The sequence below is a fragment of the Octopus bimaculoides genome, chromosome 3, assembly GCF_001194135.2.
Source record: "Octopus bimaculoides isolate UCB-OBI-ISO-001 chromosome 3, ASM119413v2, whole genome shotgun sequence".
In the NCBI taxonomy this organism is placed as follows: domain Eukaryota; kingdom Metazoa; phylum Mollusca; class Cephalopoda; order Octopoda; family Octopodidae; genus Octopus; species Octopus bimaculoides.
Genome location: NC_068983.1, coordinates 104,348,696 through 104,374,420, shown reverse-complemented (window position 1 = coordinate 104,374,420; position 25,725 = coordinate 104,348,696). Strand labels below are relative to the sequence as shown.

Below are 25,725 nucleotides of genomic sequence, written 5' to 3'. Positions count from 1 at the left end.
GCAGTCGCGCCAGCTAGTCTTGAGTGGTCGATCCTAACCCTAACCCGCGTGTGCAAATGAATACGTGTTTAGGGTTAGGATCGACCACTCACGACTAGCTAGCGCGACTGCGCGTTCGGGTCCGCGCTGCTTTAGTAGTACCAATTAAACTTATCTGCAGGAGTTTGGCAGAAACAATTTTGCCAAACGAGCAGATGATTTCATTCGAATAGATTTAAACATTTACATTCGAAAATGTGATTTCCTTTATCACTTGAATAAAACAGATAAATTATATGTGACTGCTACTAAAATTGATTACTTTAGACTTGATGAAATCATGATTAAGCAGTCAAGGCTGAATGAAAGACGTCAATTAATTGAAGACACCTGTAGTACAGAGAGTAGCGTGCATTGATACAGACAAATGTGCATGCATGTATATATGTGTGCATGTGTAATTGAGTGTGCGCTAACACATTAAAAGCAGTCTTACATGCAACGGTAAAAAAAAAATTTTAATAGCAATAAAGCATCTTAGTAAATAATTAAGTGCAAAAGAATATTTAAATCAATGTAAGCTGCAAGTAAATAAATGGTTATGTGAAAAGTTTATAGGGAGACTTTCTGAACGGTTGACTGTTTTCTTTCCATTGCGGCTATCGGTGTCTTCCGAAAAATCAACAAAGGCCGCTTTGCCAGTGAAAATAATAATAAAAAGCTTCAGCCATCATCCAGATATCTTCAGAAGCCGCACAGCAATCGACATTTACCAACTTCGGTAAGTTGCATTGATATTAGTCTGTCTCTGCACTGTTGTAGCACGACATAAGTTAGAGTGGGAGAAAGTGTTAATGAGTGATAGTACTATTTTATTCTTTCATTCTTGAATTATATATTTAAAATAATAATAGTAATAACAACAAATGAAACTAGCAAGACTCCGAGTGACTCAATATTTCTTGCTAGTATGATGTTTATGTTGTTCAGTTCATTAGAAGGAAGTTCGGATCAGTCGCACAGTATGTTTATTGAAATAAATCATCTGTAAGTACGTGTTATGAATAATGAATTAGAGTTTCGACAGAAGACACGTGCATCCATTCTAATTCTTGATCTCTATATACAATGATAAAATCAGTATAATATTTTCAGTATAAAGTGTAAGAATTGAGCACTTATAATGCTCATATTTAAACAAATATCAGCAATTGAGTTTAATAAATCATTATTGAGTTTAACAATCATTACGTTAATTTCTTAAATAAAACGCTTTCATTTTTATCATAAAAATTATTATTTGCATTTTTACCATTCGCGTTATATTTGAATGTTAACCATGATTCGTAGCTTATTAATTGTTTTGAGGGGTTCCTCTGCATGGGTAAGTATTAATTGCTTAGGTTTTATTGTTTGCTATCTCAGCAGTTATGCTTCGATCTTATGTTCACTAAATTAATAAAAATGCATATAAGAAACATGTTTCAAGCATCAAAATTAATAGTTCAGCAAATGAACTTTTTAAAACGTGTTTTCTTCGAGTTATAAATTTTAAGTTTCTGTCTTGCTTTTGACGCCATTTTTTTTTAGTTTCTTTTGATAATGTCGATAAATAATGAAAACGAACTCTTCATTGATTTTAGTGAAGCCTATCTAGATATGTCGAACCTGTCTTAAGTTTTAAAGATTTATTGGTCCAGATGGACAATATGTAATCTGAACCTTTCGCCCCTTATTTTATCTTTTTTTTTTTTACGGAATCCCACGTTTTAGGCTATGGAGATTCCGATTCTGAAATTTTTTTTCAAAAATCTCAATTTCATAATTTCGATTCCTCCCCCCCCGGTTTTTATATAGATCCACAGAGTAAACCTAACCCTAACTCAAACCCTAACACTAGTTTTGTGAGATTTGGCTGTTAATTCTAGTATGTAAATAGCCTGCTTGGTGGTGGTGGGGAGGAATTGAAATTTTTCAAACAATTTTTTTTCAGAATCGGAATCTCCATAGCCTAAAACGTGGGATTCCGTAAAAAAAAATTAATAAATAAGTGGGGGGGGGGGGAAAGGTTCAGATTACATATAGTCTGTCTCTACCGATTTATTTAAGTACTTTTTAAATGTCTAGATTTTATCGAAGAAATATTTAAAACAATCTCAAGAGAAGTTTTATGACAAAATTTTAACCGGTTTTCTGTGATTACTTCCCTTGGATTGGAAATTTTCTATTTCTGAAGTTTGTTTTTCTTTTATTATTGATAGCACAATCTTAATATTTTTTCTCTTGGAATATTTTCCTCAACTTTCCATTGTTGACTATCTTTTGCTTGTTTCACTTTATGGGCAGTGGCCATACTGGGGCACCACATTGAAGGGTTTAGTCAAACAAATCGCGGTAGATTTTCGGCGTAACCCCAACCCTAACCGCCGAAAACGGATGGTGTGCGTATTCTTTACCTTCGCCCAAATCGATTCCAACACTTATGCTTTTAAGTCTAGTACATATTCTATCATTCACTTTTTCCGAACCGGTTGTAGGAGAGAAAAATCATCATCGTCATTTAATGTCCGTTGTCCATGTTGGCATGGCTTGTACGGTTTGACCGGGCTGCACCAGACTCCAGTCTGATTTGGCGTGGTTTTCTATGGCTGGAGGCCCCTAACGTCAACCACTCCGAGAGTGTAATGGGTGCTTTTACGTGCCAATTTGCGTGACACCGTTATCTGCTACGACTGCAATTTTGCTCGGCTTGATGGGTCTTCTCAAGCGCGGCATAATGCCAAAGGTCTTGGTCATTGCCTCCGTGAGGCCCAACGCTCGAAAGGTGTTCTCTACGTGCCACCAGCACACTATATAATATATATACACAACGGTTTCTTTCACTTTCCGCCTACCAAATCCACTTAAAAAGCATTGGTCGGCCCTATGTTATGGAAGACACTTGCCGGAAGTGCCGTCCAGTATACCTCAATCCCAAACTACATGGTTGGGAAGCTTTTTAGACCAATGTATTCTAAAATTATTTGTCTAAGAAGGACCTGCATAATTTTCTATATTTCTTTAGGTCTTTTTTCACTTAAACTATCTTGCTACAGTATTCAAGTCACTCTTGTCTGCTGGTTTTGATCCCTCATTGAAATGCAGATTATATCATGAAATTTGTATAATTTCAATCTTAACAATTTAGAATATGTGCTTTGTAAAAAGTCATTATTCCAACCATTTCTCATTAGAGTTCCAGGATTAATATGGTGCTATGTTTGATAATTCTTGAAGTGCAATATAAAGAATCTTGTCTACTCAAAACCAACCCGACTTCTTTACTCAGCTTTCACCCAAATTATGCATTTATTCCTCTGCAGTTTTCATATATAAAATAAAAACTTTCTTGCATTTATGTCCACCAATCAATACATTAGGTCTGGTTAAATGATTTATATAATTATCAAATTAATTGTATTTGAGACAAAGCATAATCTTTATATAGTTTGAGCACTTTAATATATATTTGATCAGATTCATGTTAACAGTATTTCTGTGTGAAATACCATTAACACCTTTTTCTCTTTTTAAAATAACTAAGTATTGTTCGTCCTCCATACATAAAAATAAAAGAAATTACGATATGCACTTGTGTAATTCACAATGCAAGATCTAAAACAATTTTTCTATTTGAAGAAAAAGTTACCTTCTAAAAGAATGCAGTGAAAGACTCTTTACCATTCAGATTACTCTGTCAAATGTAATACTTTTTTTAAAAATAACATTGTATTGTAGGTATGAAAGGATGGATCTGGCACAAAACCGGTAGAATATTTCGGCCAGATATGGCTGGTTTAAATGCTAAAGGGTTAGAAATAGCAATAAAGATTGCAGTAGCTACAACAAAAATCATAGCTTGATAGATGTGTGGGCCTAATGCGTACATAAAGAAATAAAATAATAAGGTTTCAGAGACCTTGTTGGAGCAGTGGGGTGAAAAATGAAAAGAAAGTACTGGAAGATTTTAAATGATGTTTTTTTTTCAGTCATAAAAATCCATTTATAAACTTGGCATGATTGCTTTAGTTGCAAAGCAAGGGACATAAAAAGAAAAGTAATGGCGAGAATGCTAGAGTCAGTAATTTCTTGTACTCTTTATTGCAATTTGAAACAAATGAAGATATCTTTCCAGTCATTTAGATTAGGCATGGGCCAACATTCTTGACAAGTGAGCTTGTCACCAGGTGGGTTGCACTACTAAAAAATTCAACGTATTTTTTCATTTGCATGCTGTTTGTGAAGTATTGCAGGCTGCAGTTTGCCCATAACTGATATAGATCATCAAGTGTCCCAGGAATTTTTCATTCATTAATTATATATTTTAGTTTTACAAATGTTAATACAATGTGGTAAAAGTTCAACCCAGCATTACAGAAATATATTTAACATGTATCTATATTCTGTATTGCACTCTTGAAAAATGCACATTGCCTTTTTTTTTGTTTCACTCTTTGTCTGGATTGATTAGCAGTGTACAAATGGACTAACTGAAAAACAAAGCGAAATAAAATAAAATTAATAGATGTAAAATAAGGTTGCTTTTATTACTGAATATCATAAACCAAGTGAATCCACATAAAGAGACTTCATAGTAAGCATTTATGCTGTACTCATCCTACCTTCTTTAACCCTTTAGCATATTCATGCATTATCTTATAGTTTTGATGATGTAGTTGCTTATTTTGAGAGTGATATTGTAGGGTAGTTACAAGGGTGAATCCAATCAGATTGAACTAAGTACAGGTAAAATTTTTGGGCCAGAGAAATACTTTAACTCTGACTCTCAAATGTAATGCTCATTTATTAATAATGTTTTGAATTAATCATGCATTATCTCAGATTCAAAATTTTGATGGCTGTGATTGTTTATTTTTCAGAATGATATAGTAGGATAAGTGTGAGAGGCTGGATCCGACTGGTTTGAACATAAAATGGGTAGAATATTTTGGTTGGTTTAAATGCCCCTTCATTAAATATTTTCTTTCACCAAGCAGTTAATCAAATAAACTGTCACATTCATTTTGTCTTTTCCCTTGCTGACATAGTTTGGATGGGCTGTACAAAATCTCAAACATTGTCATCTGGAACCTGCAACAATGAAATGTGGCTAACTTTGTTGTACTGCGACATCATTTCTAATGTCGCCTTTGATTCTTCTTGGAATGACCTTTTACAGCTGGATGCCCTTCCTTATCTTGTCAACCATTTTACAACATGGACTGGTGCATTTCATTGTACTGTACACTAGAAAAGTTTCATTCCTTCATAAAAATGAAACTAGAGTTGTGGCAATGTGAGGTCTGCAACAAGAATTCATGAACTTTGTATCTACCTCTCTAATTAAAGGTGTTGCTAAAATTAATCTCTCCAGCAGCACATACAAACTGTATTCTAATTGAAAGACATTTTTTCAATGCAAAATATTCTCTTCATTTCCCATGCATCTGATTGAGCATTCCAGCCTCCACCATCTGTCTAGGACTTAATTTATCTAACATATTTATTTTTTAAGGCAACAAGGTATGAATTAAGGGATATTAGAGTGCAATTTCTTGCAGGTTAAGCAACTTCACTGACTGATATTTTTCTATAGCTATTCTACAGATGTTTTTGTTTTCAACATATTTCACTCCTAAGTTAATACTTTTCGAAAACTGATATCTCATTTGAAACAGGAAAGCAATATAAAGGGATAACTAAAATTGCTCAAGATCTACTCTACAAATCAGAGTATTAAGTATTTGCTTTAACCCTTTAGCATCCAGAATTCTTGTAGCTTTGAGACTTCAATGACATGGTTGTTTACTTTTAGAATAACGTAGAGTAAATGTGAGAGGCTGGATTTGGTCATTTAGATGCTAAAGGGTCAAGTTAGAACCCATAACTTAAATTTTTCAAAATTGGGATTCCGTAAAAAAAAATTAATAAATAAGGTGGGGAAAGGTTCAGGTTACATATAGTCCATCTCTACTGGCCTCTACCGAACTTTCTAGGTGCAATCCCATAGTCATTCATGACCAAAGGGAGTCTTCACCTTTATAGCTGTTGGTAATGAATCATTTCAAATATTACATTGTAAAAAAAAAAAACGTTTCCAAATATTTAAAATTAGAATAGGTATAGTGTCTATTTAACAGCATTCAGTTTCTTGCTGTAAGCATTTTTGTCTAAATAGTATACAGTATCTAAATTTGCATTGACATTTCACTCCACTGAGCATGTAAAAAAGTTCTCAACCAGCCAAAAAGAAAAGAAATTTGGTTGTTTGCATATTGTTAGAGTCGATAAATGGCAAGAGCACTTCATACAAGTAATCATTGAATTACTAAATAAAAATCCACATCAACTTTAAAATGAGACTTGCTAGTTTCTTTTTACAACTATTGCCATAAGACATTAATTTATATTACTTTGACTTTTCAATTTGCAGGCTACCAGAAAATCACAAAAGCCATACATTAAAGATACAATGACCAACTAAGATATCTTGTGTACATTAAGCAGAAGCAACGATGTTAGTGCACCATGTTGAAGGAGTGTGTACTTACACATATGACCAGGATCTTTATATCAATACAAGTAACATTCGATCAAACTCTCTTCTTGACCTTTGCTGCCAATATGTTGTTCAACATGCCTCATTAACTTTGCAAGCCTTGGATTATCTTCCATCACACCTCTATAGAACTCTCACAGGATTTGCAGTTGTTGGCCATCGAGATAGGGCTTTAAACTTCTTATTACCAAACTGGCCAGATCAGAAAATGAGTGTCTTTGATTTAGTTCATGATCATTATACATCATTTAGTACAGTAGTACCTTGTACATGGGCAGAAGAGAAATACTACTTACCCAACTTCATTATTACAACATTTGTTCATAAACTTCTTCATTGCTTAGAAAGGGAACTTCCTCTAACATTGCAGTTGTTGGACTTAAGCGGTTTTAATATAGGTAAGTGCTAAGTACTTTGACATTTCATATGAAATCAATATATTTTTTAAAAATCAAATGACTGGTACTTTGTATTATTTCTCATATTGCCTCTGGGCCACTTTCTCAAAATCTTTAACTGTTAAAGAATATGTTTGTAATCAAGTCATTTTCCACAAAAATCAGTTTCACTCTTTCAGTTTATTACCTGCAATTTCTGCAGACCCTGCCAGCTTTTTCATTCTGTTTAGGATCACTAGTTTGCATGTTTACAAGTCCCTGAACTTAAAAAATTTATCCTCATCTCTACAGAATTGTAATAGTCAAACTATTACCAAAACGATTTTAAATAAGAATCAAGATCGTTTGACTTTCTTGATGCAGGCATTGACGTGTGGTTTGTCAACAGTCAGCTAATAAATGAAATGGTTAGGGGGATCTGACAAAAATATATCCGAGGTGTGGATGACTATCGTTGGCAATGGGTTTTTAGAGCTATAACTTAAGACAATTTCCTTATGAGACGGACATTTTCTCGTTTTCTATTTTACCAACACGCAAAAACGCTTAAGTAAAATGTATCTACATTGTGTTAAAAACACAAATGTTACTTGACTTACATTTCACCACTCTTGTTTGGTTAATTATGAATAATTTCAACGTCAGTATATACACACGAAATATTGAGTTTTTATTTTGGTCTTACAGCTGATAAAATGGTACATCTAAAGACATAACTACAGATTTCTGCCCCTCCGACTTTCGATGATCATAACTTTGGAGAAAATGGATATTTTTTAAATAAAATTTTCTGCGAATGTGTAGATTCCGAATATACGATTTGGGGGGGGGGGGTCTTGGATATTTTTAAATGAAATTCCCTGCAAATTCCGAGGACAGGAATTTCGGGCATTACTTTTGAGGACCAATCCCCATTCGAGGGTGTTTCGGAACAAGTTGTCTATATTTTATATTCTCCACTTTGTGCATCCGTAGTTTTCTACACACACACACGTAATGAAAAAAAGTTCAAACGGGGAATTATTTCATTCAATATCATGTTTATTAAAAATTATGTAGCAAAATCAATTAAAAAAATAATCTGTGATTGAGATAGAATAGATCTACAAATTATACTTTACACTTCTAACTGAGCGTGTATATTCGTTATTTATGCTTCTGCCTATTAGAAACGTTTACCTGGGAACTTTAAAAAAATCGTATGCAACAGATAAGTTGTCTTAATAAGCATACTTCTGTGTACCGGTAGCTGTTATTTTTAGCATAACGGGTTTTCTGTTGAGGGCTTCATTTGCCGGTTTGTTGCTTCAGTAGAAATCTACGGATGCACAAACACACAAAACGGAGAAAATGAAACAAATATGGATGAATTATTCCGAAACACCCCCTGAGCGAGCTATCCGAAGGTAAAGGGCATGGACCGCACCCCCACCTTTTCGACTAAGATATATAGTGCACAAACAAATGAAGATTGGGATGGTTTTTAGAGTAATCAAACTGAATGTTCGGGGGAATAGATTATAAAGCTAAATCACTGGTCACTAATCTGAGAACCCAGTCGAACATGAACTACTTTATCGCCTGCATAACCGATATGGCTTTACAATTTGCATCATCGCAAGTCATAAAACTCTAGGTATTACATTTATTACTATGAAAACGAACCACGTGTACGCCATTAAATTGCACGAGCCAACCTAACTCGTTCGTATCACTTCATTACCAATCAATATGCTATGTATATTATAAATAGTAATAAAATACATTAAAGAATTCAGAATTTAATACAAGACATGGATTGTGGGTAATTTTTCAGATTAACACCCGCACGATCTTCGTTAGGGTGTTAGGGTTAGGGAATACCGTCGGTCCAGATGGACTATATGTAAATCTGAACCCTTCCTCCCCTTTTTTTTTTTACAGAATCCCACGTTTTAGGCTATGGAGATTCCGATTCTGAAAAAAAAATTTTTCAAAAATCTCAATTTCAAAATTTCGATCCCCCCCCCCCGTTTTTATATGGATCCACAGGGTAAACGTAACCCTGTTTAGTGTCTATGGGGACACACTATTCTTTTACAGTAAACCTTTTAATTAGGTAAGAACGTAACGGCAGTATTGCAATTTTGGCTCTAAGTGATTGAAAGCTATTGACCGCCATGCGAGCCTCGCTTCAGAATAAAAATGGCATCCATATTGTCGGAACGAAATTCAGAATGTTAACCGATAAGTGAAATAGGATTTTTAAATGGAAATCAAATAAGAATATCGAATAAATCAGACATATTACGTGTTCAATGGATATAAATGACAACGTAAATAATGATGGTAGAAACAGGATATTTTCATGAACAGCGAACACAAAATTAAAGTAAAGAAAATTATACCTCCAATACACTCCTTTATTCTTGACACGCATTGCGTGAAAATGAACAATTTCTGATTAGAATAATTAGAAAAAAAAAATTAAAGTCTAAACAGTCATTTTTCACAGGTGTGTCTTTTTCCCTTGTGTTGTTAAACGAAGCCAAATTGGTTAATAAGGCCAATCGGGGGAATTGAGAGCCACGTGTTCGTTAACACGGATGGAGAAAAAAGTTCTTCATTCATTATCTACATTCATTGTCTGAAGATTTTTGAAAGTAGCACATGGAACATGAGAGACAAGTGTGTAGAGTTTGTGTGGTGAATCTTCATCTTCATTACGTCGGCGAGAAAGCTTAACACGAACGCGGAAAGGTACATGTCGGATACCTTTAGACCAAATGTGTTTGTTCAGCTTTGTGTCAATACGAACGTCCCTGGTTCGCATCATCTTTTCGGCGAACAACTTGATCTTTTTTATGGCTTTTGGTGCCTTTTTCTTCAGCTTCACGCCATAGACTTTCTTGTGTAGATGAATGGTACATTCCTTAGTAATAACATCATTCATAGAAGACTTCTTCCTCTCAAACTTCTGCTTCGGCATCTTTAGTCAGAAAGACCGAAACGAGGCTTGAGGTGCAATTTATATTAGTCACCACTACTGCCACCTAGCAGGAAGACTGAAGGGGAATAACTCTAAACTACACTCCGCTTTCTTACTGCAATTGTTTACTTTCTCTTTTGTTATGCTACTAGGTTGGTGCATAATTATTGCGGCTTTTTTTTTTGTTTTCTACAAATTTTATTCAACAAAAACAATAACAATATTTAACAATATCTTTAAATTGAAGTAGATAGTGAATATGCTCCAGAATAATCATTTAAAGATGTTTTTGTTCCATGTTATTGTTTTTGTTGAAAAAAAGCCGCAATAATTATGCACCAACCCAATAGTATTGTAAACTAGTTATTGTAAAATAACTAATTCTATTTCTTATATTCTATTCAATAAAGATTTATATATCAAATCATATATGGTAAATTTTTCTTTCAAGACTATTTGTAGAACTTTATATAGTAATCTGGACCCAGAGGTGCATCAACTCGATATGACACAACTAATTGGAAGGAGAGGGGAAGTTGGTACTTGAAGATGTGTGAGAATCATTGGAGAAAGAATGGGGGCAAGGCAGAAAATGTGTCTGAATGAAGTGGCAGTAGACGATAGAGCAGAATGTCACCTGGTGGATGTAAAAGTAGAACCTACAGAGGGTTTATGATGTCCTTCCCAGACCATCCAACCTGTTTACATAAGACAGAAATGAAAACACCTGCATGACACTTGTGTTCTAAGACAAGGGTTTTCAAACTTTTTGACTTGCGGACCCCTTTATATTTCAGGTTTTACCTTAGGGACCCCCTTATAAACGCTTATGAAATTTATACATAAATATTTGCTTAAAATAACATTTTTACATTTATTTATTTAACAGTATTTAACGAATAGGTTTATTGTCAAAAGATTTCGATTAAAAAACATATATAAAATCAAATTGCCCATAAAAACTATTTGCTGTCTACGGATCCCGTCTTGTCCTTGCGGACCCCCTGTGGTCCGCGGGCCACAGTTTGAAAACCCCTGTTCTAAGAGAGCCCCCGCCCTCCCGAACACATTCAAAGCAGCTGTTCTGAGGCACTAAATGAAGGACACTGTGACTGCCTTCACATTTAGATTCTCAAGTGATGTTCAGCAAGAGGATCAAGTGACAGCAGAAATGTCCACACTACGTTAAAGAAAGGGAGCATGGCTGAAAAATGAACCAAGGATATCTCTGATAGCTTGATTTCTACAGCACATGACTGCGTGATGAAAGTTGAGCTAGAGAATGAGCTAAAATTTACATCAAATATGACTGAGAATGTGTTGATACCAGATATTTTGGTTTCTGAAGCAACAAGTTAGCTCATCCTAGTGGAGTTAACTGTATATTGGGAGAGGAAGAGAGCTGAGTTCCAGAAGGTGGGCAATCAATGATTTGCAGATCAAACATTGGGCATTACAGGAATGAGCAGAAGAAGAACCATCTAGAACAACTTAGAGGTTGCTGAGAAAGTATCTACTTAGTTCTAATTGAAGAGAGGTGAGTTATGGGGTTAGTAGAGCACCATATGTTGTAAGACCCAAAACATCCAGTAGCTCCAGGATTCAATACTAGTGATGTGTCTAAGTACAGAGTCTGTAGACATTGAACTATGTAATTGCTTAATGCATATACTCTTTTATTGGATTCAATCATTGGATTGCAGCCATGCTGGGGCATCACCTTCAAAAGGTTGTAGTTGTATTGACCTCTGGCACTTATTTTAAGAGGTAAAACCCAGAAACTTATTAACCTTTTAAGAGCAGAAAAACAAAGTTGACATGCATGTAAAAGCATGGTGTGAAACAAATATATGCAGTATATTTGTTCCACACCATGCAAGTATACATTTGAAATATTTTCACCTCATGTATATAAAGTTTTGAAGCTGATTATTCACTCCATCATTATTCTGAGTGTCTCTTTGTGTGATCATTTCGTTGCCAGAAAGATTGCATATTGCAAAAAAGTCTTAACAACATCAGAATGAATTATCAATTTCATGTGTATCTATGTGTGTAATTTATATGTATATAGTATAGATCCTGGTAGGGTAAAAAAAAATCAGTGTATTTCCAATACAGCACTCTATATGAGCTCTTGGCTATCTACACTCTTATACAATAACTGAGAAAAATTGGAAATCCACTGATGTACAAACTCCAAGTGCTTTACTGGTAAAAGCGGTATATAAGCATTATGAAATGTACCATATAAGGAGATGGAGAGCAAATATAGTACAAGTTTGATATTTCTTACAGTTGTTTCTGTACCACTCCATTCAAACTACATTGCATGTAGTGGCACTTCATCAAACTAGCATTAAGTCATACCTCTTTACATTGTGCAAAGAATGTATGTATTTTATGTTGTTTGTATAGGGAGGAAACAGAATAAAGAGTTTAAAAATAATAATAATGAAAAGGGATAAAAAGGATAATAATAAAAAATAACATTTTCTTTACAGAGATGTACTTGCATAACAAGTGACCTGATCTGAAATCGTGTGCTGGAACGAAAACAAATGCAGTGTGGGAGATGTTTATAAGCCATTTAAGAAACACACAAAAACCGTTAGATTCACTTCAACATTTAAATTTAATTTGCCAAAATATTTTCATTGCTTTGAGACTGCGACCTGTTCACTGACAAAATTCTGTGTGACATCTGAGAAAGTAACAGTTAGTTCATGATATATATGTACGTATGTATGTGTGTATGTATGTATGTATGTATGTATGTATGTATGTATGTATATACACTGTGTAATGTTTGTTGATGCCACACCTAAGAACAAATTAAGTAAAGCATTCAAGAAAATCTTGCGCACAACTGGCCTTAAGATCAAAGTTGTAGAAAAGACAGGTAGGACTATCAAATCTGTATTATGTAGATCATATCCATTTGATAGAATCACGTGTCAAAATAATTGTGCAGTATGTTCTCCAAACCCACATGTAAACTTCAAAACCAAGAGCACTGTATACCAGATTAAATACCAAGAAGGAGTTTGCGCGAGTAACCCAGAGTCATACATTAGTGAGACTTCTAGGAGTATCAATGATAGGTTCAAAGAACACCTGGACAACTACATTGAAAAGAAACCAACCTCCATCTTCTATCAGCATGCTGTAGACTGCCACAAGGGCTCCTTAGGGAAACTTAAGTTAAACATCTTATCCACACATCCCACTGATGCAATGCTGAGACAAGTCACTGAAGCTGTCTGTATACAAGAATACAAACTCACTCTCAACTGTAAATCCGAATGGGGTAACATTCAGATGCCACTCGGGAGTACCCCTCTATAACCACCCCTCTCTCTCATTTACATGTGGAAATCCATACACACATGTTGAGATGCATGATACTAAAATACACGTGTAGATGTATGCGTGTGTATGTGTTGTGTGAATATGTTAGTGTATATGTATGCGTGTAAAAAAAAAGAATAAAATAAAATAAAGCAAATTTGAATTTTAACCATTGTCCTTGAAAATAGTGTCATATATATATATATATATATATATATATATATATATATAGAGAGAGAGAGAGAGAGAGAGATGGATAAGCGTATGTGTGTATACTTTAAGATTTTACATATATTTGTAAGTGTGTGTGAGTGTCTATATGATTGTGTGTACTTGTCTATATGTATAAGTAAGGTTATATGTGCCTATATGTATCTAAGACGTATCCATTCACCATTAGACAATGGTGAGAGAGAAAAACTCACACGCATATGTATATGTGTGTATATACAATCAACAAAGTAACAGTCATGTATAGAACTTGTACAGACACACGTTAGTACATAAACATACGTTCACATGTACACACACAGACACGTCTACACACTTACCTAAATACTCACGTACATACATAAGTACATACATACATACATGCATAAAGGCATGCACACATGCATACGCATATACACATGCATACGCACATACATGTACACACACATACATACATACATATATACACACACACGCACACACGCACACACACACACACACACACACACACACACATACGTACATATATATCATGAACTGTTACTTTCTCAGATGCAGCACAGAATTTTGTCAGTGAACAGGTCAGGGTCTCAAAGCGATGAAAATATTTTGGCAAATTAAATTTAAATGTTGAAGTGAATCTAACGGCTTTTGTGTGTTTCCTAAATAGCTTATAAATACCTTCCACACAACATTTTCTTTGTTAACCACTAAAGGTTCACAAAATGATCAAGAACAATAAAATGTGGTATTACATGAAAGAGTGCGTAAACAGAAAAATAAAAATGCGGCGAGCTGGCAGAAACGTTAACACATCAGGCGAAATGCTTAGCGGTATTTCATCTGCCGTTACGTTCTGAGTTCAAATTCCGCCGAGGTCGACTTTGCCTTTCATACTTTCGAGGTCGATTAAATAAGTACCAGTTATGCACGGAGGTCGATATAATCGACTTAATCCGTTTGTCCCCTCTATGTTTAGCCCCTTGTGGGCAATAAAGAAATAAGAAAAATAAAATTGGCAGTAAATTACAATAATGAATAATTACCCAAAAGAGGGAGGCTTCTGAAAGCTACATCTGGAAACCATGCAAAACCATGTCACTCTGACCACTAAGACAAGTGCCTTCTCTCTGTTGTCTTCATTCATTCTAAAGGTGGCTATTTACTCGGATTGTATTCACCACTACCTTTTAACAAATTCACTGGAAGGTAGACCTTCCCTCTCTACTTTCGCTTTCTTTTTCAAAACAATTGTAAAAGTTGATGAGAGCTTGGCCAAAGAAGGTGGCGGTGTCTGTCTTCAGTCTTTTCAATCTGGTCTACTACAGAACCTCTTTTTGCAAGAGTCACCAGACAAATGAATACTGCCTGTCATTTCTGGCCAAAGGAAAGTTGTGAGATGATCTCCACAACAAACTCATTTAATGACAAAATCCATCCTACATGTGACTAGATGTTCAACATAACTCCACAAGTTAGCAGTGTTTGGGTACAGGGTGAGTGCATACAGAACAATTTCATTGCTGTGCCTGCATCTCAGGCAGGTGCCACTGTGGAGTTTATCTTTAGTTGGCAGTGCTCCTCAGTAGCACTGTCAGATAAGGGATTTCTGGAAATTATCCATGGGCCCTAGCCTGAAAGTCCTCTGGAACAAACCAGCTACTTGATCAGCTTGTCAGAGTCTCTTTGAAGATGATGTACTAGACCACTTTTATGGGAGAAAAACTTTTCTTTTTCAACTTTAGTACATGACTGGTACTTATTAACCACATGAGAATGAAAAGTAAAATTAATCATAGTAAGATTTGAATTCTACATGAAGGGGAGTAACTGAATACCACAAAGCACTTTGCTGCTCTGTAGATTCTGCCATTGACCATCATAAGAATGGTAATTAAAATATATTTTAAAGAAGTTTAAAGGACTGAATGATGATATTGCTTATCTCCATGTCAGCCCTGATTGAGCAGATCTGTAATCAAAGTTATTTCAGGATTACATTATCTAATGTATTGGTCCTTTTTAAGATGGTTAAGTGCAATGTGAGATGCAATTTAAGTTTTGGAAGGCGGGAAGCTGGCAGAATCGTTAGCATGCTGGGCGAAATGCTTAGCGGTATTTCGTCTGCCGCTACGTTCTGAGTTCAAATTCCGCCGAGGTCGACTTTGCCTTTCATCCTTTCGGGGTCAATTAAATAAGTACCAGTTATGCACTGGGGTCGATATAATTGACTTAATCCGTTTGTCTGTCCTTGTTTGCCCCCTCTATGTTTAGCCCCTTGTGGGCAATAAAGAAACCGCAATTTAAGTTTTGGCTTGGTAGAGTTACTATTTCGAAGTTCCTTTGTTGACTCATTTGACTGAATGTAACCAAATAGTAAATGACTAACTCTATTCATAAAGAAAACAATTTTGTTTCTTTTGGAAATTATTTTTTACTGATATTTATTTCAGATGACCCTAAACTGCTGAAACTGTGTGAATATGTCATTGGAAATCAAAACTTTACTCCTAGAAAAAATATACAATCTGGTAAGAACAATAAAACAGTTCTTTCAATCAATTAAATTTCAGTGTATTCTTATAATTGTTTGATGGCATAAATTCAATAGCTTTCATTATATTATGTTTTCCAAGGTAGCAAGCAAGCTGACAGAATTGTTTGTATGTCAGAGAAAATGCTTAGTGGTATTTCTCATTACAATCAGATTTCAATGTCAGCTGAGGTCGACTTTACCTTACATCTTTTTGGCAGGGTCAATAAAATAAGTACCAGTCAAGTACTGGGTTGATGTAATTTAGCTCCCTCCCACAAAATTCCAGGCCTTGTACCTAGAATAGAAAGAATTTTCCACTTTTGTAAACACCTCCGGTGTTTACAAAGACGAAAGAACTCCAAAGACAACAGAAACTATATTTTATAATCTTGTACAAGTTCATATATTTTTGTTTTGAAACTTCTTTTTTCTAACAACTGTAATAGTTTAGATTAACTGTAAATGGTTTAATTGTTATTAATTAGTGTTAGAGTACTGGACTAAATTTCCTAGTTTGAATTTTATCCCACTCATTTCATCATCACTCATTTTAATGTCCACTTTTCCATGCTTGCATGGGTTGAATGGAATTTGTTGAAGCAGATTATCTATGGTTGGCTATCCTTCCTGTCACTGGTTTTCATATGTTTCCAAGCAAGGTAATATTTCTTCATGACCAGATATATTTTTCATGGAAGATTGGAAACAAAGAACATGCTTACATGATGGTGACAATCATTTTGGCAACATTGCAATACATTTTGATTATTTACACTCTTTATGTGCTGTCGGTTGAAATAACATCATTTAATGACTGCATTAAATGTGTTATTGCTTCTTTCAGGTTCAATTATTAAAATCAAGTAAAATTAGTGAAATTCCTAAAAATCAACCTAAAGATAGGCAAAACCAGTAATTTATCACCTGAAAAGAGACAAAGCATTGTCACATTATGTAGTGAAGGTTATAGTTTTCAAGATATAGCCAAAGAAGTTAAAGTTTCCTACACTACATGTTTTATATGCTAATAGTCATATTTCTACTCCACTATTGTATGGTATAATGAAACAGGAAAAAATAACAACAGCTCTGTCATGTCATCCAAAAGAAACTCCTAAATCACAGGATAAATTAATTCATCAGAGTCACTAGTCTCCAAAACAGGCACCTGACAGCAAATGAAATTGTACAAATAAGTGAAGCTGGCAAAGCTAATATGTCTCCTACAACTGTGAGGAGTAGACTTATTGCTGCCGGTCTAAATGATTATTGTGCTGCCAGAGAATCACTGCTTTAACCTGTGAATAAACGTAAGTGAATCATATGGGCCAAAAAACACCAACCCTGGACCATTGATCAATACAAATGTGTCTTCTGGACTGATTCGGATTCCAATGTAATTTATGTGAGGTGAAGAATTGGTGAACAGGTGACTCCTGAGTGTATAGTTCCAACTGTAAAGCATGGTGGTGGTGGTGGTGGGGGGAATGTGATGATCTGGGGATGTTTTACATGCAATAGTGCTGGAGATGTTCATCTGGTAGCAAGAATATTGAACCAAAACAGGTATCACTCTATCCTCCAGCATCATGGCAGTCCATCTGGGATGAGACTGATCAGTGATAATTTTGTGCTGATGCAAGATAATGATCCTAAACATACTTCTAAGCTATGCAAAAAAAGTTGACTGTAATGGGATCCCGATTGCAATCCCATTGAAATTGTGTGGGATAAATTGGATCAGAGAGTCAAAAAGCAACAACCAAGTAGTGCAGAAACCCTCTGGACACTCTTACAAGAGGAGTGGCAAAATATTACTAATGAATATTTGCTTTCATTGCTCGAAAGAATCCTCAGGGTAGGAATCAAATAGACCAAAGCACCAATCCTCATTTGTAATGTTTCATATTTAGTGACTTCAATTCTTACAATGTCACTTGCTATTGCCTAACCTTATCTAATTTAATTGAAACATTTGCAATTTTTTAACTTATGTCAGGTCATCTCTTTCTCAACATATTCATGATTGAATTTCAGCTACTATTCAACATTTTACTCATGTGCAAACCTAATTTCTGTACTAATATATCTGTATTCATTAGTCTTCTCCGACAGCTAATCACACTGCTGCAACAATTCTCTTTCATCGGCTAATTTTGTACCAATATGGTAATAAGCAAAGAAAAATACAAAGTCTTAAATCTGTATGTATATTATCAATGAATCTTTATTTCAAAAATATATGGCGTAATTTCTCTGATGTTTTATTTTTCAGTGGCAATACGGTTAAATGCTGTTTTGACCAGAGCAGATACTTTCAAAAAACTGGGAGAAGCTTTGGCAAAATGTATGAATTGTCGCTTAAAAATACAAATCAACAGACTAGACATTCGATCAATGCCATACATTGTTATCAAACGTTTGCTGGAACTACTGAGTGGCAGAGAGGTAACTGAATTTTTATTTTTTAAAAGTACTGTATTTGATGGCATAAAAAATGCAGACATATTAGTTACACCCCCAATATCAGCAGCACATATGCAGGATAAATTTTTTTAGTAAATTAACCCTTCAAACTGGCCAAAATATTCAACTTGTTTTATGTTCAAACCAACCAGATCCAGCCTCTCACACATATCTTTCAATGTCATTCTAAAAATAAACAATCACATCATCAAAATTTTGAAGCTGTGAAATAATGTGTGACTAATTCAAAACAATGTGAATAAATAAGCATTATATTTGACAAAGTAATCTGAATGCTTAAGGGTTAAAGCTTTTGGAAGACCCAACTTCACATATAGGGCCTGGAGTGATTTTTTTAGAGACCTTTATTTTGGGGAAAAAAAATTGTGCATCTTATATACTATCAAATAGTCATTTTCTAAACTAGAATGAAAGAATAACACACTTCCTTCATTCCACTTTGAGGAAGTGATATTACTTCCTTAGCTTTGCAATCAAGGTCAAGTAGAAAGTGTTGGGTGCAGAACATCAGCTGATTGTAATGATGAATCAACTCTATTTAAGAGCTAATTCATGGCTGGAAAATGTTGAGCTTCAGTTTTTCTTTTTTTTTCATTTCATACAAGATAGGACATGGACCAAGATAACAAAGCAAATGTATGTTAGAATAAAAGTAAATATATGGGTAATTCATCTAAGAGTTGTTAGAATTAGAACAGATAGAGGTTTGTCCACTCATGCAGTAAAGGTGGTGCACCTATATTTGATTAGACAAGCATAGGGGTACAATGTAGAAGCAACAGTGGTATAAGTGAATGTATAACAGAACTAACAATTGAAATGAACCCCAGATTCAGCTCAAGAATTTAATTGCACTATAGGTGCAGGTGTAGATGTGTGGTCAAGAAGTTTGCTTCCCAACCACATGATCTCAAGTTGAACCTCAATGTGTGGTACCTTGGGCAAGAGTCTTTCACTGCATTGAAGCTCATCATTTTCCACCCATGAATTAGCTCTTATTTGCTAAATGGAATCTGAAAGAAGCCTATCATATATCACTAGTGACTGAGATTTTTTATTTCTTTATTGCCCACAAGGGGCTAAACATAGAGGGGACAAACAAAGGGATTAAATCGATTACATCGACCCCCAGTGAGTAACTGGTACTTAATTTATCGACCCCGAAAGGACGAACGTAATGGCAGACAAACTACCGCTAAGCATTTCGCCTGGCGTGCTAATGTTTCTGCTAGCTCGCCGCCTTACTGTGATTCCTGGCAATTTCCTGTGCTTGAGAAGCCACATCGAGCTAAGTGAAATCGTAGTTGTGGCCAGTGCCATGTGAAAGGTACCCTTGCCGATGACATGTAAAAGACACCCAGTACACTCTGTGGAGTGGTTGATAATAGGAAGGCCATCCAGTTGTAAATTCATGAAAAACGGATGCTAAATGATGATGATGATATATATATATATATGTATATGTGTGTGTGTGTGTGTGTGTGTATGTATCTTTGTCTTGACATCACATGGTTGTAAACAAATGTCGCTGTCATTCTTTTCCAATATTCTACAAAAGCATGTCTGGCCAAAGAGGAAATATTACCTTACTTGAAAATAGGTGAGAGCTGGTGACAAGAAAGGCCTCTGGCTATAGAAAATCTGCCTCAATAAGCACTGTGCAACCCAAGCAAGCATAGAAATGTGGACATTAAAATGATGATGATACAAAGTACTCAACAACTTAAGTGAAATGTTAATTATTATTAATATCAGCCTGCTTTTCTGTTCACAACTTATGTGATCATCAAAAGTTTATAGGTACTAAGCTATCCTTTTTTAAATGAAATATCAAGTAAAATATGTATGTACATGTATATAATTTCTTGTTCGACTTCGTGTTCAATGATGTGGATGGAAATGGTGTCTTATGCAGAATTTGATGTTATGTGTCTTATTAATTATGATTAATATTGTTGTTCTGCTAAATTTCTTTCTTTTCAATTTACAGTATATTCATGAAATCACTCTGAGGTACAACCATTTGATGGTGCGTGGAGTAGTAGCCTTGTCACCTTTCCTTCGAATAATGACAAGGTTGACCCATCTAGATCTGTCTTGCAACAACATACGCCTACAGGATCATTTTAACTTTGGTACACAAATTCTAGGAGAACTTTTTGCACAGCTCAGCTGCTTGAAAGAACTGAATATGAGCAACAACTGGATAAAAGGAAACCTTCATTTACTACTTTCTAGAATATCACAGCCTCTTGAATCTCTCTGTATCTCTGGTTGCAGTATATCTATTGGAGATTTAAACTATCTGTCCAAATGCATTCACACCACTGGCCTGATTCATTTGGACTTGAGTGAAAACAATTTAAGTGACAAATTACAACCCATGTTAGAATTTTTAAGTGCAGCTCGCAAAAACTTAAAGCATTTTGAAGTACAAAATTCCAGGCTTTCAAGTCATCATATGGAAGATCTTGGGAGAATGGTTTGTCAAATGGAAAAACTTGAGTACCTAAATTTGTGTTCAACAGTAATTTGTGAGTCTGACATGTTTAAATTGTTACGAACAATCTGCAATGCTGCTAACTTAAAACACATATGTTTTACTAGTCATATTGAGATGGGTCTCAGTATAGACAGCACTGGTTTCATAGCAGGAGATATACCAAAACAAATTCACACAATACTTCTACAGAACAGAAGAAATACAGGACTTAAAGTCTATTTTAAAATTACTCCTGATACTTACTAATTTGCATTTTGTACATTGTTCCTGATTTTATAAAGCATTCATATATAAATAATATTTGAAATCAAAACATGTATCATCTATATTTTGTGAAATAAGAATTTCATTGTAGGTATGCTCCGTTGGATGTGTAATGTCAATGTGAATACCCGTCAGAGTGTAAGTATCTTGAGAGAAAAGCTGAACATTAGAAGCATCAGTTGTGGTGTGCAAGAGAGACGATTGCGCTGGTATGGACATGTGAGAATGGATGAGGATAGCTGCGTGAAAAAGTGCCACACCCTAACAGTTGAGGGAACCCGTGGAAGAGGTAGGCCCAGGAAGACCTGGGCTGAGGTGGTGAGGCAAGACCTTCGTACATTGGGCCTCACCGAGGCGATGACTACTGACCGAGACCTTTGGAAATGTGCTGTGCGTGAGAAGACCCGGCAAGCCAAGTAAGATCGTTGCCAGTGCCCCTGGACTGGTTCTTGTGCGGGTGGCACATGAGATGCACCATTTTGAGCGTGGGCGTTGCCAGTACCGCCTGACTGGCTCCCGTAGGATTTTCGAGCGAGATCGTTGCCAGTGCCCCTGGACTGGCTTGTGCGGGTGGCACATAAAAGACACCATTTCGAGCGTGGCCGTTTTCGTGCGGGTGACACGTAAAAGCACCCACTACACTCTCTGAGTGGTTGGCGTTAGGAAGGGCATCCAGTTGTAGAACATTGTTGTACTCAAGATCTGCCCAACATAACAGACTCACAGACTTGATATTCTAAAGCCAAGGTGCCATGTAAAAAGCATTAGTGTTGGTCCCAAAATGCTATGTCATTATTGCTGAATGTGTAAAGATGTCATTTGTGATATTAGATGTTTGGTTTGGATAGGAGTTACCTAAGCTACAAATTGATGACATAAATATATGCAGCTAAAAATATTAGCAAAGAGATAATTGATTTTATAGGAAGAAAAGGGTTGTGGAAGTGATTTGAAAATACCCAATGAAGTATTGGATATTGGACACAGTTTCAAATCAAATTACTCTGTGAGGAAGTTGTAAATAATCATATTTCAATGTCTATAAGAATGAAGGTTGATTAAGATATTTTCACAGTTGTGGTATTCTTAGGTAGGTTCATGATGAAAGAAAAAAAAATATGGTTTAATTCAGGCTTGGACTGTAGTAGGTGCAGGTATGGCTGTGTGGTTAAGAAGTTCACTTCCCAATCACATGGTTTCAGGTTCAGTATCACAGCATGGCACCTTTGGCATCTCTTTCTCAACATATTCATGATTGAATTTCATCTGATATTAAACACTTTGCTCATGTACAAACCTAATTTCTATACTGATATATCTATGTAAAATGTGCCAACCAAAGCCGTGAGAGTGGATTTCTTACATGGAAATTGGAAGAAATCTGTGTGTGTGTGTGTGTGTGGTGTGCACACGCATGTGTGTGTGAGTGAGTGAATGAGAGTCTCCTTGACTTGACATCATGGGATAGTTATGAGTGTCACTATCATACAAGTGAAGTTCCTTGTGAGGGTTGGTGATAGGAAGGGCATCTTGCCATAGAAAAATCTGCCTCAACAAATTCCTTCCAACCCATGCAAGCATGGAAAAGTGAACATTAGAACAATGATGCTGATAATAAAGATGAGAATGACCTCAGTAATGTAGAAGTGCAATTGCTGAAATGTTATTAGGACCAATTATTTTGTTTGTAATAAAGACATATTTTACTGTTTACAATTTTAAATGTGAAAAGGTTTGAAAGAATTTTGTAAAATAGATTTAATATGTATAGAAAAAAAAACAAAAAACAAAGATGGACATAATGGAGAAATGAATGTGTTAGCTTTTGGAGCAATGGTATTAATGAGTAAACTTTCTCTACTGAGAAGTTAAAGATATGACAATTCACCAAAGTTTATGTAAATATATACTTTACAAGCAAATAACAAGTGTTTTGTTAACTCAGCCTTATACTTTCAGCAGTGGAGGCGCAATGGCCCAGTGGTTAGGGCAGCGGACTCGTGGTTTCGATTCCCAGACCGGGCATTGTGAGTGTTTATTGAGCGAAAACACCTAAAGCTCCACGAGGCTCTGGCAGGGGATGGTGGCGAACCCTGCTGTACTCTTTCACCACAACTTTCTCTCACTCTTACTTCCTGTTTCTGTTGTGCCTGTAATTCAGAGGGTCAGCCTTGTCACACTGTGTCACGCTGAATATCCTCAAGAACTACTTTAAGGGTACACGTGTCTGTGGAGTGCTCAGCCACTTGCACGTTAATTTCATGAGCAGGCTGTTCCGTTGATCGGATCAACTGGAACCCTCAACGTCGTAAGCGACGGAGTGCCAACAACAACAATACTTTCAGCATCTCCTCTACTATTCTAAGTTGTTGCTGCTTTCTTCCTCATCATGTTTTTTAATGAATGACTATGATGAACATGAGAGTTATAAATGAGCAGGTATTTAATTTTGTTGAACAAATTAACTGAAATCTGTATGTGCAGAAGTAGGCTGTGTGGTTAAGAAGCTTGTTTTCCAATCATGTGGTCTTAAGTTCAGTTCCATTACACAGCACCTTGGCCAAGTGTCTTCTACTATAGCTTCAAGCAGACGAAAACCTTGTGAATGGATTTTATAGATGGAAGCTGAAAGAAGCCTGTTTTTGTGTGTGTGTGCTTCCTTGTCTAGACATCATGTGATGGCTGTAAATGAGCATCATAATATACAAGCAAGATCATTTGTTTCCAATCTTCTGTGAAAAACATGTCTAACTAATGGAAAATATTATCTTGCTTGGAAACAGGTGAGAGTTGGTGACAGGAAGGGCCATAAAATATTTACCTCAACAAATTTCATCTGGCCCATGCAAGCATGGAAAAGTGGGCAGTAAATGTTGATGATATGTATCCACAAAACCTGTTCACTTTGTATTAACTGACCATTTCTGGAACTTAATCTATCTTCTTGGTATGCATCAATTGGTACTGAAGTTTTGAACATGGAGAGTTTGTACTTGCAAGGGATTCATGAACGAAAATCATTGGTCACATAACCATATTTTCCAGCATACAAGCTGACATTGCACACAGTGTAAATATTCAAACATTGTCACTATATTTCCAAATCCTGCTGCATTTCACATAGAATTTTTGGTCCTCCAAAATCATCTTGGTATATAAGTTAACCTACCATTTTTGGCTGCAAAATTTGAACTGAAAAATTTCACTTGGATCCCAGAAAATGCAGTAATTTAAGTAGAAGCTTAATTGCTGGTTCTTTGATCAAGTGGTATAACAATTCAAGTAGTATAATAAACAGAGAGGCGGGAGTTCAATATGGCAAAAAGTATAAAATGACTTTATTTTAAGCCCGAAAGCACTGAAATACTGAATTACAGTGATTGAATATTCTGAGATTACTAAATGATAATGAATTCAGATGGTGGAGAAGTGACTGAATTAAACTAAATATCTTGATCCACAAAGGGAATCTTCACAAAAAGTACAACTATGAGGGTCAATTGTACACAGACCTGCTGCATCTGGTGGTGAAAAAGAAAAAAAAGACAATTTTAGCTTAGAAAAAATAGACATTTTTAAAAGGTAGTTGATTTGTTGATACATTACAATTTACAAACCAAATATAGCATGAATGTATAACATATCATAACATTTTTTTTTGCTTAATGTTATTTACACTTTCCTTTGAATACTAGAATAGACATGATGATTGGCTAAATTCACATTTGCACTAATTATTGGTGTAATTATTTTACAACTGATGTTTTTGTAGTTTTTATTCTTTATTCTTTATTTTTGCAAAGTGAAGTGGCTGTGGCTATGGTTATCTTGTTAGTGTGTAGTGAGTTTATTCTGTGACCTTGGTAAACTTATTATGAAATAATTTGATTCAAAATGTCAAACTAATTATAACCCCACCCCAAAAAAAATCTGAGGACTAGATACACTGTATTCAATGATAAAATACATGTAACTTCTGAAATCTAAAAGCATAAAAATGACTAGAAAGACTGAAACTGAAAAAGTACTTAGAAAGATAAATATATACTTACCAGTAGTTACACTTATCGGCATAGCAACACTACTACAGAGAGAACATCTTCGGTAAGGAATCTCCTTACAGGGAAGTAAGGATTTACAGCATCGACCTGTAATAGTTGAACAAGATATTTTCAAAGAAACCAGAATAAACCGATTAACTTTAGTTTAGTGCTGCCTGCTTTTAGCAGTGATACTGAAATGTATGTGTGTGTGTGTGTATCTATATATATATCAGAAAGTGGCAGGTTGAAAGAAACACTGTCAGACTATTTAGAATCAAGAACTCAAAGTAAGAAGTTTGAAAGTCAAAATTTTAATCCATAACTCTGACAGAATATATTTTGTCAGACTCACAATTATTGATTAATATATATATATATATATATATAT

At 35.3% G+C, this 25,725-nt stretch overlaps 3 protein-coding genes across 7 annotated transcripts in view; 1 reads left to right on the top strand and 2 right to left on the bottom strand.

Moving 5' to 3' along the window:
• Positions 1-96: 96 nt before the first annotated feature.
• On the top strand, positions 97-21,343 carry LOC106882664 (leucine-rich repeat-containing protein 14). Of its 4 annotated transcripts, none has more exons than XM_014933423.2 (5): positions 97-760; positions 6,452-6,975; positions 15,958-16,035; positions 18,316-18,488; positions 20,518-21,343. In XM_014933423.2, the coding sequence occupies exons 2-5, from the start codon at positions 6,534-6,536 to the stop codon at positions 21,274-21,276; spliced, it is 1,452 nt and encodes a 483-aa protein (XP_014788909.1). In that variant the 5' UTR covers positions 97-760; positions 6,452-6,533; the 3' UTR covers positions 21,277-21,343. The 4 variants fall into 4 exon arrangements, with proteins under 4 accessions (XP_014788909.1, XP_052822363.1, XP_052822364.1 ...); XM_052966403.1 differs by lacking the exon at positions 97-760 and adding an exon at positions 902-1,026; XM_052966404.1 differs by lacking the exon at positions 97-760 and adding an exon at positions 1,346-1,363.
• Positions 9,357-9,976, bottom strand: LOC106882665 (60S ribosomal protein L31). The gene has a single exon (XM_014933424.2). It carries the CDS (start codon positions 9,941-9,943, stop codon positions 9,578-9,580), a length of 366 nt encoding a protein of 121 aa, XP_014788910.1. The 5' UTR covers positions 9,944-9,976; the 3' UTR covers positions 9,357-9,577.
• A 3,260-nt stretch (positions 21,344-24,603) lies between the features above and the next one.
• The window catches only part of LOC106882667 (general transcription factor 3C polypeptide 4), a 31,697-nt gene continuing 30,575 nt past the window's right edge, over positions 24,604-25,725 (bottom strand). For both annotated transcript variants that reach the window (XM_052966400.1, XM_052966401.1), the window contains 2 exons: positions 25,347-25,442; positions 24,604-24,815 (listed from right to left, as the gene is read on the bottom strand). In XM_052966400.1, the coding sequence (XP_052822360.1) occupies positions 24,733-24,815; positions 25,347-25,442 (179 nt within the window). In that variant the 3' untranslated portion in view covers positions 24,604-24,732. The remainder of the gene's footprint in view (positions 24,816-25,346; positions 25,443-25,725) is intronic.

What these genes read in the sequence shown, in the direction of transcription:
- LOC106882664 (XM_014933423.2), top strand. Translation starts at nt 6,534, where the DNA reads ATGTTAGTGCACCATGTTGAAGGAGTGTGTACTTACACATATGACCAG. An exon ending in CTTAAGCGGTTTTAATATAG is followed by an intron (nt 6,976 to 15,957) that starts GTAAGTGCTAAG and finishes TATTTATTTCAG; the next exon opens with ATGACCCTAAACTGCTGAAA. An exon ending in AACTACTGAGTGGCAGAGAG is followed by an intron (nt 18,489 to 20,517) that starts GTAACTGAATTT and finishes TTCAATTTACAG; the next exon opens with TATATTCATGAAATCACTCT.
- LOC106882665 (XM_014933424.2), bottom strand. Translation starts at nt 9,943, where the DNA reads ATGCCGAAGCAGAAGTTTGAGAGGAAGAAGTCTTCTATGAATGATGTT.